General features: G+C 42.6%; 1 protein-coding gene across 2 annotated transcripts in view; it reads left to right on the top strand.

Annotated features, from left to right (window-relative positions):
• The window catches only part of RNF8 (ring finger protein 8), a 37726-nt gene that overhangs the window by 22310 nt on the left and 3161 nt on the right, over positions 1-12255 (top strand). Inside the window, exons 4-8 of one of the 2 annotated variants that reach the window (XR_006545731.1) lie at positions 1725-1787; positions 4681-4770; positions 6549-6656; positions 8863-9067; positions 10377-10500. Coding sequence is in view for 1 of the 2 variants with exons in the window: in XM_006079830.3 (XP_006079892.1) it covers positions 1725-1787; positions 4681-4770; positions 6549-6656; positions 8863-9067 (466 nt within the window). In the remaining variant the exon portion in view is untranslated. The remainder of the gene's footprint in view (positions 1-1724; positions 1788-4680; positions 4771-6548; positions 6657-8862; positions 9068-10376; positions 10501-12255) is intronic. The other variant, XM_006079830.3, reaches the window with a different exon arrangement.

Raw genomic sequence — 12255 nt, 5'->3', positions numbered from 1 at the left:
GCCTGTGACCAGAGCTCTCTGTTTCTAGATCAGGGACCATATGTTTAGTGCCAGGGACAAGAGATGTAATGTGATCAGAAAACTTTGAGGTCTGCATGATGTTTGGATCAGGAGCCAGAGTTGGGTTGCCAACATGGGGTAAGTGGACTGGCAGAACCAGTCAAGATGCATGAGGTTGTAAAAGCTGAGGCATCTCAGAGCTGAGGTGAATTTAGAGAGAGGCTGGATGAAGGTCAAGATACCGCCAAATTACTGTACACTCCAATTAAAGTATTAGTTGTTTTCATGAGTAATCTTCCTCTGCCCTGAGGTCGAAGCCAAATTCCTGTACCCAAGGCAGGTAGAGGTCAGCTGGTTACTCTGCCCTTGATTCACCTGTTACTTGTAGCTAACCTAGGAAGTGGGAGGCTAGAAAGGGAAAAATGTTTATTTCTGTCCTGAGTGGCCAGCATGGGAGGGGCAGGTACACCATCACTCAGTTGTTGGGTTGAGTACTACCTTCCACAGGATGTCTACCTCTTCAGTAGATAAAATGACTGTCTTAGCTGTGTCAAGGTGAGAGTAAATGTGTCTGCATCCCTGAGTCATTTGTTTAGTTGATCAGCTCTTGCACAGAGCTTCTTGGCTAGGGCTGATCCTGGTTCTGCTCAAAATGTCAGTTCCCATCTGGCCAGAACCACGTGATTTACTCCCACCCACTTCCTCAGGTAGGACTGAATGTCAAGAATTCCCCGTTGTTGACTTAGAATTAAGAAGGGCCAATCAGGATTGAAGTGAATAAGCTTTTATCTTTCCTTTACTTTACTCAGGGTAAGAAACAACCACTTGTGTTGGCTTATTTCTGAACAATTTATAGATTTCATCTAAGCTCTGCTATCCCCTGGAACTGATGGTCTTAGCAAAGGCCATGGATTAAGTAGGTCTTTCTCAGGGTATACATTGCTTGTTTATGTATACTTTTTTGGTGCCCTTTTCCAGCCTGGACTGGTTCTTGAAATTAATAGAGGGAGGTTAATCTCTACATATTTAGTGTATGACACCTTCACCAGAGCAGAACTCTCTTTAAAGGCTAATATGTTCAATAACAAGAGTTACTGTTAATTAATATTTGTGGCTGCTCTGGGCATGCTTCAAGATGTAGCTAGCTGTCAAATCTTTCCATACTAAAAGGGTAAAGAAAGGCAAAAAGGACCCGTTTAGGGAATTTCTCTAGGAATGAGAGGGTCATATATAAATTGCTCATAGTGAGGTGTATCTAGTCCTTTATTACTAGCTGCATTTTCTTCTGTCACCAAGCCCTAGGAATTTATCCTACCCTTGCTGCTTGCTCAGAAGCTCATTAAACCCTTGTTATTTCACACAGATTTTTTTGGGGGGCGGGGTGGAGTGGGTGCACTCCACAGCTTGTGGGATCTTAGTTCCCTGACCAGGGATTGAACCCAGATCTTCAGCAGTGAGAGTGCAGAGTCCTAAAAATTGGACGGCCAGGGAATTCCCACACAGAATTTTTTTTGAGCACCCATGTTGCCTGGCACTATACTTGGGTCTGGGTGGTTATAAAGATGCTTAATAAATGGTTTTTGTCATAAAGGAATAGATCTTGTTGAGGAGACAAGATACACACAAAATAATCACAGTAGTTTCAAAAGTCTGCTTGTTACTGTATTTTGCCCCTTTCCCCCCTTTCTACAGGGAAGCCTTCCATTTTGTTTTTGGCTTTTTAGGGTTTGGAGAAAGAGGAAGGCGAAGAGGACCTGAAGCAGCAGCTGGCCCAGGCTCTGCAGGAGGTAACTTATGCTTGCTGTTGTCCTGAGATTATAGTGGGCGAGAGTGGGGGCAGCCAGGCTTCATGTGCCCACTGGCTGCCTCTGCTACTTAGCACACCCCTCTGCAGCACCTCCAGTCTGTAGCCAGAGCGGGTGGCAGCAGCTCACAGGATCAGGTCTGAGATTTGGAACCTCACAGACATGCCAGACCTCAGTGTGAAAGCTTACATCTTCATCTGAGCACGAGATGCTCTAGTGAAGATGAAACAGAGCCTGTAGCAATTAGGAGGCTCTCTGGGAGAATGGCTGCACATTCAGAAAGGTGAGGACAGCAGAGGGAAATTGTGAGCCGTGACTTGGCCACCAGGGCCTGCAACGCATCCATTACCTCACTATTCCTGAGCTGAAGCCATTCTGAAACCATTCAAGAATGTTCCAATTACGCATCTTAGCTTAGGTTGAGAATTTGCAGTTTACCAGCCACTGAAACATATCAATTTACTAAACGGGCAAGACTCACAGGAATAAAATTATCCTAAAAGATTGCCTGTTACTTATTTAATTTAACTTTAGTACCTCGCTCTGTTTATTTTTTAATGAGTTCTTTTGCATCTTAAAAACCTGCTTTGTCTTCTGTCAGTTATGTGTGATGATTAGTAGTTTAAGTCAGGAGGTTAGCGTTCATATCTTCTTGAGAAAAATGAGCCTTTGGGTTAGAATTTGTTTCGAATTTAGTTCTTTTATTGCTTAGCTATCTGTCAGCCTTCTTACAGCACATATTCCTGCATGCTTGAGAGTTTGCCCACTTTGATTTCCTTGGGTTCACAAACAGCCTTGGAAAGAATTAGGTGAAAAATTCAATCTTTCTGGATTTTTATTTTCTAAGCTTGTGTATTTTCTAGGTTGGGAGGGTGGGCATGTTTCCCATTTAGAGGATTATTAAATTAATATTCAGATATCATTTTGAAATTGACTGGAAAAGAGGAAGGTTCTGCTCTTGAAATGAGGGATCATTAAGAACCCTGCACCCCCAATGCCTGACACTCTTCTGAGACAGACTGGAGAATGCTGTCCTTTAGCCTAAGGCGCTTGGCCGCCCCCCTTCATTAACCCAACGCGGGATACTTTGAGGTCGTGGCTCTCTGACGACATGCCTGGGGGCTTACCACCCTCAAACGAAACAAGGTGGTTTTTTGTTCCAGTTGATTGTCCTTCTGAAGCTGTTCTTTTTCATTTTCCAGACCTATAATTATAACAACTTGCCTTTATATAGAGATTTTAAAACTTTCCTGAGTGCTCTCATGTATGTCTTTGTTTTTTCTTACTAACCCTGATGTCGGAGAAGGCAATGGCACCCCACTCCAGTACTTTTGCCTGGAGGATCCCATGGATGGAGGAGCCTGGTGGGCTGCAGTCCATGGGGTCGCTAGAGTCGGACGCGACTGAGCGACTTCACTTTCACTTTTCACTTTCATGCATTGGAGAAGGAAATGGCAACCCCACTCCAGTGTTCTTGCCTGGAGAATCCCAGGGACGGGAAGCCTGGTTGCCTGCTGTCTATGGGGTTGCCCAGAGTCGGACACGACTGAAGCGACGCAGCAGCAGCAGCAGCAGCAGCAGCAACCCTGATGTAGGAGGGGCACCTGTTTTCCCATTTTATAGAAAATTAAGGCACAGGCATCTAATTAGTAGTCAAGGTGAATACTAAGGACTTCTGATATAACTGACTTTTTTTTTTTTGAGCCCACGCATTTTAAAATGTATTTCTTTGAGTGATATCTTTTCAGAATACTTAACCACCTTGTTTAAAAAAGGATCTGAAATGAAATTTAAAATATAATCTATACTTAAGCATTAGGGAACTCAGAAATTATGTTTCATAGAAATGGAACTTCTTGGCATTTGATGTAGGCAATAGTCATGGTAAATAAGCCATTAGCTCTTGGGCATGCCAGTTTCCAGAATACCAAGGCAGAGTTCAGGCAATGTTGCCTTATCAGCACATAGTATGTGATTTATAGAATAAATATTAGGTTAAAGGTCTTTTTTTTTATTTCAATGAAAACAGTTATCTAGTTTTCCTGAATCTTGTATGCTGCTGCTGCTAAGTCGCTTCAGTCGTGTCCGACTCTGTGCGACCCCGTAGACAACACAGCCCAACAGGCTCCTCTGTCCCTGGGATTCTCCAGGCAAGAACACTGGAGTGGGTTGCCATTTCCTTCTCCAGTGCATGAAAGTAAAAGTGAAAGTGAAGTCGCTCAGTCATGTCCGACCCTTAGCAACCCCATGGACTGTAGCCCACCAGGCTCCTCCGTCCATGGGATTCTCCATGCAAGAGTACTGGATTGGGGTGCCATCGCCTTTTCCGGAATCCTGTATATCCCCGATTATTTCTTAAAAGCTGCTCCTAGTTCTGGGTAGCCTTAGAGTTAGTTACTAGTTCTTCAGCATTGGTTCCCAGAGTCACTTGGGTGGCTTTTTAAAAAATGCACATTCCATATATATGTATAACTGATTCACTTTGCTGTATAGCAGAAGGTAACACAACATTGTAAATCAACTATACTCCAATAAAATTTTTTTTAAATGAACATCTCTGGGCCCCAAGCCAAACCCACAAAGTCAGACACTCTGGAAGTTCTTTAGTTACTTTGGATGACTATGAAGGTTGGGTTATTTCCAGAGGGATTAATAGATTTGATGGCTTCCCTCCCTATCTGCTCCTTTCCCTGAAAAAAAAAAAAAGCAGCATTTAACTGGGATGTCTTGAAGAAACAAAAACATGATTTTGAAATTGCCCAGTCCATTAATCTCTTGAACCAAAGCTGCTGACAGAGGGAGGGACAGGCGTGGTGGCTAACAGGAACAATATAGTGCCATGCATCTTGAGTGTGTATCTGCTATGTTTCTGCAGTATCGGTCTCTGATGGAAGAGCTAAATCGCAGCAAGAAAAACTTTGAAGCAATCATTCAAGCCAAGGACAAAGAATTGGAGCAGACCAAGGTACTGGAAAGAGAAAGGTTTAGAATAATTTGGTTAGTACATGCAACTCAGCATTCTCAACAGTGCAAGGATTGCTTTGATGAATGAAGGGAGAGGTATGGCTATTCCCTGCCTCAAGGGAAATAATCTTTAAAATTATTTAGGCCTATAGAAGGTTCTGCCTGTAAGACAACACCTGTTTCCTTCCCTCACTCAGAAGCGAAATGCTGGGAATGATACATCCTGCAGTCTAGTCCATTGTCTGTGGTAGATGCTCCTTCAGAGTGTCTCACTCATATAGGCTAAGGGGTGGTGTAGTCAAAATAAAAAGTAGTTTATCTTGATGCATTTGTGTAATTATTTCTCACATCAAATCAATGACACTCTTAAATTAGGGGTTGTAGACTCAATTGCCCCCTGGAGTCAGACTGATAATAGAAGTGAATGAAGTGGCCTGGGTGTAAGAACACAGTGGGGAGCTGTGAGGCGGAATTCCACCCTCACCCATGCCCCAAGAGGCAGCTCTTCTCTGCAGCAGCCAGTTGCCAACCAGAAGTGCAGGCCCAGTGTTGTCAGATCTGAGTTTTCCATAGAAAATGGAAATCCAGATGTTTAGGTGAAGTATCCCAATTTTCAAGTAGTAGCAACAGGTTCAGTTTTTTGATACCATGAATGCCAAACTAAAATAAGTCTATAGGCTGGATGTAGTCCACAGGCCACCAGTTTGCATCCTCTGATGGGAAATTAATGCCTGAGTCTGACTACATCTCTCAGCCCACCCTTCCTCAAGTACACATCTGGAGCAGATTACAGAAAGGTGAGGACTCTTTTTCCACTTGGTTTGCTATCCTTATCCTCTATTTAAATCATGTAGTACTTTATTCCCCAGCCTCTAAGATGCCACCACATCTTTTTAAATCCAGCAGTTCAAAAGTTTTCAAGGAACTTGACTCTAGTTATAAATGGGTCTGTTCCCTCTTCACTGTCCTGATTAGTCTCACAATCTTTGCTTTGATAAGAAGAGAAAATAAAACATGAAAAATAACCTCTCAAATATACCCTCTTTTGGCTTTTCCTCTCCCCTCTGGGGGCACTTAATAAATGTTGACTTCAAGAGAGCACATCTAGATCCTCCTTGAAAAGGGTGTCCACCAGCAGTCTGTCTCTTGGGGAAAACACAGGGAAATTGCACAGCAGGAGTAGGAAGTAACAAGCATCACAGAGCATGAGGCCTGAAGATACTTCAACAGGCCATCTCTCCAGCCTCCTGCCTCCAGGCATCTTGGGTATTATCCTTATTTTGTAGGAGAGACATCTGCAGAGAACAGAGAAAACCTAATACACTAATTCAAGCTTCCTGCCTTTATGGACTGTTCCTCATTTCTTTCTTATCCAGTGAGTTCTTGGCTGCTTAGGATGATTTTGTATCCCCTCTGAACTGCAGTGTGCTATAGAATACCTAACGTCTCGTTCTGGTCTCGGATGGTTGGTGGGGTTGGTATGCTGACTTCAGTTTTTCTCATTTGGTTATTTTTGGGAAGGAGACCAAAACTGCAGTACCAATACATACTCATAAAGTCGAGAAAGGAAAAAAAGGACGACAGCGCCCTATATTAGAAAGCAGTTCTGAGAAGCGGTAGTCCTTGGGGCAAGAATTTTATTCTTGTGTTACTATGCCAGGGTGAATTTTTAATTTAGATTCTTTCTGAATCCTACTGCAGACTGTTAATCCTGCTCTGTCCTGTTTTGCATTCTTGTTAGTTCTCCCGAATGACAGGTGGGGTTGTATGTCTTTGCAGGAAGAGAAGGAGAAGGTGCAAGCACAGAAGGAGGAAGTTCTTAGCCACATGAATGACGTGCTAGAGAATGAGCTCCAGTGCATTATTTGCTCAGAATACTTCGTTGAGGTAATGATGAGCAGTGGCTCATGCTGTCTCACTCTCCCACCCCTGAATGGAGGCTCCGCTGCACAGACTGCTTCTGCTCTAGGGTAACATTCTGAAGAGATTTTTCCTGCAGGAACTTACTGTAGCTATTTGACTTCAAAGTGGCTGCTGGGGGTGGCCACTTCTCACTTGTCTTTGTGGTCTTCTTTACCTCCACTGGCTTTTTTCGTACTTCATTTGTTCTCGAGTTCTTTTTTTGGCAGAATCAGTGTTTGGGGCTATAATAAAGCCTTTATCTTTTTGTTGTTGAGGGAAAACACTTCGGTTTTGAAGAACCATCTAGGGGCTGCCCCACCCTCCCACAGGTCAGAATGTCATATGTTTCCTACATTTCCAACAACTATGTTGCTGTTGGGTTTTGTGTTTTTTTTTTTTTTGTTTTTTTTTTTGCCTAGTGTTGAGCTCCCGCAGGTTTTTTTTTTTTTTTACTTCCTGGGAGCCATTTGATTCTGGCAGAATCCAGAATTAGATGGCATTAGAAATTTGAAGTATCAGAATAAAGCTACTCAATAAAGCTAGTCTTTCTTTGCTCTGAATGGACACAGTGCTGAGAGTGGGCGTGCAGTGCAGCCTTTGAACAAGGGGGTAAATGTCATTGAGGTATGATCACGGGATTCAGTGGCCAAATGGAACATTTTTCAGGTACTCTGAGGCTCCTTAATGAAACATCACGCCTGGGATTTCATTTGTTATCCTGTCTTCTTTTTGCATAGACTCTCTTATTTTCAAAAATTATACCATTTATGTCCAGTTCATCTTACACAACAAGTGTTAAACTAAAGTTAAATGATAGTGCTTTTCAGACTCATTTAAAAAGAAAACGCATACACACACAGCTTCCTTTTTTTCTGGTGGCCTTTAGGGAGCCTGGGTCTATTAGCCTACCGAAAAATCTGTCCTGGATAGACCTGTTTCTTTTGCTTTGGATCTACTTTGACTTCAGATCATAATTTCCCCCATAGTTTGTAGTCATTTGATTCCCTCCTTTGGAGAAACTCAGTTAGTACTGTTTCGACATGACTTATGCACCGTAATAGAAGACTACAAGGAAAGGGGTTGGAATAGGTCATGAGTTAGCCAACCTGGAGCGTCTGCACATGTAAGAGACAAATAACTTGATCTTTGTTTGGTTTACAGCATGTGCTGACCTTTCCTGCTGGTCCTCTCTTAAAATCAGTGTTGGGGAAGAGATTTCATTTTAGTCAAGCAGGTTTTTAGTCCTGTTTATGAGAATTTTGTCTCATTCTTTATTTTTACTTTTTTTCTTTTTTTTGTACGTCTCATTCTTTACTGAGAATGTTTCCTAGTTTGCCTTCTGGCCTCCACTTGGAATTTGGAAAATAATACAAAGTTTGTGTTATTTCCCCCTGCTTTCCCAAAAGCAAGAAAGAAAACTTTAGTTCCAGAAAAAGTTGTATCTTAGGAGATGTACAAAAACAAGAGTAACGAAGAGTATGGTTTTTGTTTGGAAAAGTAATAAGGACCTTGGCAGAAAGCTGATCATTGGGGTTGCGCAGGAGCGCCTCAGATACGGGCCTTTTTCTGCTTTCTCTCTTCTCATAGGCTTATTGATATTACTTAAGGCACTGTCAGTTGAACCCATTACATTTTTTCCTATTTTGTTTTTAGATTCTTTTTCCCTAGCCTAAGTTCTTTTACATATACTTTTTTAAAGCTTCTTTTGAGTAGAGATAAGGCCCTCCTACCATTCTGTATACTGAGTATTCACTGTGTGAATTAAAATTGAGGTTCTAATTCACCATTAGGACATAAATTTTTTTTTTTATGAGAGAACTAGTGATGTATTTGTATCAGACACGCACGTTTTCTAGTCCTACTTAAGTCCAGTGACTTGTATTTGCAGGACAGCTAAGCCACGTTGGCAGTGTGAACTGAGTTGGTGGAACAAAATAAGACAAATTAGCCTACCTGGAGCCTGAGTTTATGAGCTTAACTTTGAGAGAGAAAACAAATAATCTAACATGAAGCTTAAAATTTACAGTTCCTAGGAATGATTCTGATACCCTTTGTAAGCCCTCTAGATGAAGTTATGGTTAAATTTCCATTTCGTCTTGAGAACTAACTCCTTTCCTAACTCTGAGATCACAACGGCCCTGGGGGAGTAAGGGTCACAGTTCTGATGTGTGTGTTCACATTTCCATTTTAGGCTGTCACCTTGAACTGTGCCCATAGTTTCTGCTCCTACTGTATCAATGAGTGGATGAAGCGGAAAGTAGAATGCCCCATTTGTCGGAAGGACATCAAGTCCAAAACCCGCTCCCTGGTTCTGGACAATTGCATTAGTAAGATGGTAGACAATCTGAACTCAGAAGTGAAAGAACGACGAATTGTCCTCATCAGGGAACGAAAAGGTGAGTGAGTATGAAAAGAGGTGAGTCCCCTCAACAGACTTAAAGAGTTTTTTGGATCCAGAAGAGTCAGATAAATGATTCTTGAGCTTAAGAAGGAGGTGGAAGAAATGGGGGAAAGTAAAGGAAGCTAAAGGTAATAAACATGTAAGAAACAGTTGATGGAGAATGGAATATGTGAGCAGCAGGGAATGGGGAGGCTTAGGTGTTTGTGTCTTAGTTATGGGAATAGAAAAACACACGGGTGGACAACTTACAGTGTTAGGCACTAGATGGGGCTGTTGTTCAAGACAGTTTAGTTGCTGTCTGTTGCTCTCGGTAGGTTGCAGAAACCTTAGGTTGGGTACACAATAAATTATAAATAGGATTTGTACAAGTCAAAGATTCAGAACTTGGAAAATGCCAAAAAATATGAAGAAAACATGTATAGGTTCTATCTGTAAGAGGCAGCTTAACTACGCAAATCGGGCATAACGTTAAGCCAAAAAGAGATTAATTTAATCCTACTATGTTAACTTTACTAGTATTAGTATGACTCAGTCGTGTCCAACTCTTTGCGACCCCCTGGACTGTAGCCCACTAGGCTCCTCCCTCCATGGGATTCTCCAGGCAAGAATACTGGAGTGGGTTGCCATTTCCTTCTCCAGGGGATCTTCCCGACCTAGGGATCGAACCCGGGTCTCCCGCATTGTGGGCACATGCTTTAACCTCTGAGCCACCAGGGAAGCATGTTAACTTTGTACATCCTAATAAAAAAGTTTCCCAGAGAGAGTTTTAATAAAGAGATTAGGGAAGTGGGGGTGGGTGAGTTTCCTCAAGGAATCATACTCCCATAGCGAGTATCTGCTCCTCTAACACAAGTGATCTCATCACACTTGGGGCCTGCTCTGTTGAGGATTGCAGAGCCACTCTGCTTGAGACTTAAATGTCCTTGTGGCAAAAGAATGTGTCCTGGGGCAAAGCACAAGGAAACTAGTGGATCAGAAGAATTGGTTATTAGGCAGGGATGAGAGTTCAGAGGAGGAGGGTAGATCTGATTATCATGTTCAGTCCCTTAAGAAATCCTGTACAGCTCTACCCTCTGGGAAAGCTCAGAGTACTGAGAGGTCAATTGGTTGCACATAAAGGGCCAGTCAGAGAAGAAGAATCAAAAGCTCACTGCCCTTCCAGGTGCTTCCCACCACCTGGCCATCGGGAAGCCATGTTCATGTATGTATTTGGATGTACCCTTTTCTGAGTTAAGAGAAGCCAAAGGCTTAAATGCCACAGTGCTAAGAACAGGATCTTCTGTCTATTGCTTTCTTTCTCCTAGCCCTTCAGCAAATATCAGCCTCTTTGAATCAGGCCAGAAATCTGATGCTGACTTGTAAGCAGCTGTAGTGTGGAATGGGCCCTTGGTTGGTGAGCCATTGCAGGGGCAGCAGACCAGTCACAGGGTAGGTGTTGAGCCTCTTTTGCCCAAGGAAGACATTCTGACCTTTGGGAGGGTAGGGCAGCTCTCAGGTGGCTCTTTGAAGTCAAAGTATTTTCTGCTTTTTTGACAATTATGTGCTATTGGACTTTGTGCCCAGTTTTGAGTCCCCATAGGGGTGTGTGTGTGTGTGTGTGTGTTTTTATCCTCCTAGGAGCCACTTGATTTCTGGCAGAATCCATTGCTGTTTCTCTCCACCTCTCATCAGTCCTTAACCATTTATAGGAACATTACACTAGGCACTGGAATAAAGAGAGAAGGTATTATCTCAGCTCTTACAATCTGTGGAGGAGACAGAAAAGCAAGTAGGTAGCGTGCAAGTTCCATAATAGGGTGCTGAAAAACTGCAGAGGAGAGGACATTCAATTTGACCTGGACAGGTTGGAGGTATGGGAACAAGCTTCACAGAAGAAGTGACATTTGAACTGAGTTCCAAAGGCTCTAGGGATGATGCTTTCCAAACAGAGGAATCAGCACAAGCACAGAGGTGTGAGAAGCAGTGAGCTGTCTGTTCCTCGCAGGGCCCTGCTTGGTGGTCCAAACAGGACACGATGTCTGTATGGTGCCAGAGGAGCATGAGGACCGCCGAGGCTTAGGAGGTGTCTGCTGAGGTGTTGTGAATGCCTTCTGTTTTCTTCTCCCCTTTCTGAGAGGAATGCTGACCTGGGAACCCAGATTTGACCAAGCCTGTGAGCTTAAGTTTGCTGGGTCTATGTGTGGGTGGGGATACCCATGTACTTTCTTTTTTTGCTTTTTGGCTTTTGGATGTTATGATTTTTATTTTTTTCTTTGAAGTAAAATTGATGTACCTAGTGACTTGATATTTTTATACATTACAGAATTATCACCATAATAAGTAGTTACCATCTGTCACTATACAAAGTGATTACAGTATTACTGATTATATTCCCTGTGCTGTACATTACATCCCTGTGACTTAATTTATTTTGTAAGTGGAAGTTAATTCCCTTCCCCTGTTTCACCCATTCTGCTATCACTTTCTGCATTCCCACTATCACAAACCCCCAGATTGTTCTTTGTAGATTATATTTATAAGTCTGTTTCTGTTTTGTTATGTTTGTTCATTTGTTTTTTAGATTCAAGATTTAAGTAAAATCATATGGAATTTGCCTTTCTCTCTGATTTATTTCACTTAACAGAGTACCTTCTAGGTTCATCCATGTTGTTGCAAATGGGAAGATCTCATTCTTTTTTATGGCTGAGTAGTAGCCCCTTGTGTGTGTGTGTGTGTGTGTGTGTGTGTGTGTGTGTGTGTGTGTGTGTGTGTTTATCTGTTGATGGGCACCGTGCCGTAGCTGTTGTCACTAATGCTGCAGTGAACATTGGGGGTGCATATGTCTTTCTGAGTTAATGTTTTCATTTTCTTTGGATAAATACCCAGAAGTGGAATTGTTGGGTTTTATGGTAGCTCTGTTTTTAATTTTCTGAGGAACCTCAGTATTGTTCTCCATAGTGGTTGTACCAGTTTACATTCCCACCAACAGTGGAGGAGGGTTCCTTTCTCTCCACACACCCATATAGACTTTCTTCACCCAGCCCGCTGACTAGGTTTCTTCTCAAAAGTCCAAGCATGGTAGATGCATGCAGCCATTGGAAAGAGAAAGAAGGACCCTGTGTCCTAAATTCATCTCTGACTCCTCTCACGCAGGGTTAATACACCAAGGTGGATAATATCAGACCCCTCTTCTCTCTCCAAAGG

Source organism: Bubalus bubalis, chromosome 2, assembly GCF_019923935.1.
Source record: "Bubalus bubalis isolate 160015118507 breed Murrah chromosome 2, NDDB_SH_1, whole genome shotgun sequence".
Classification (NCBI taxonomy): Eukaryota; Metazoa; Chordata; class Mammalia; order Artiodactyla; family Bovidae; genus Bubalus; species Bubalus bubalis.
Note: the sequence above shows the minus strand (reverse complement) of the source record. Positions and strands in the feature narration are given on the sequence as shown.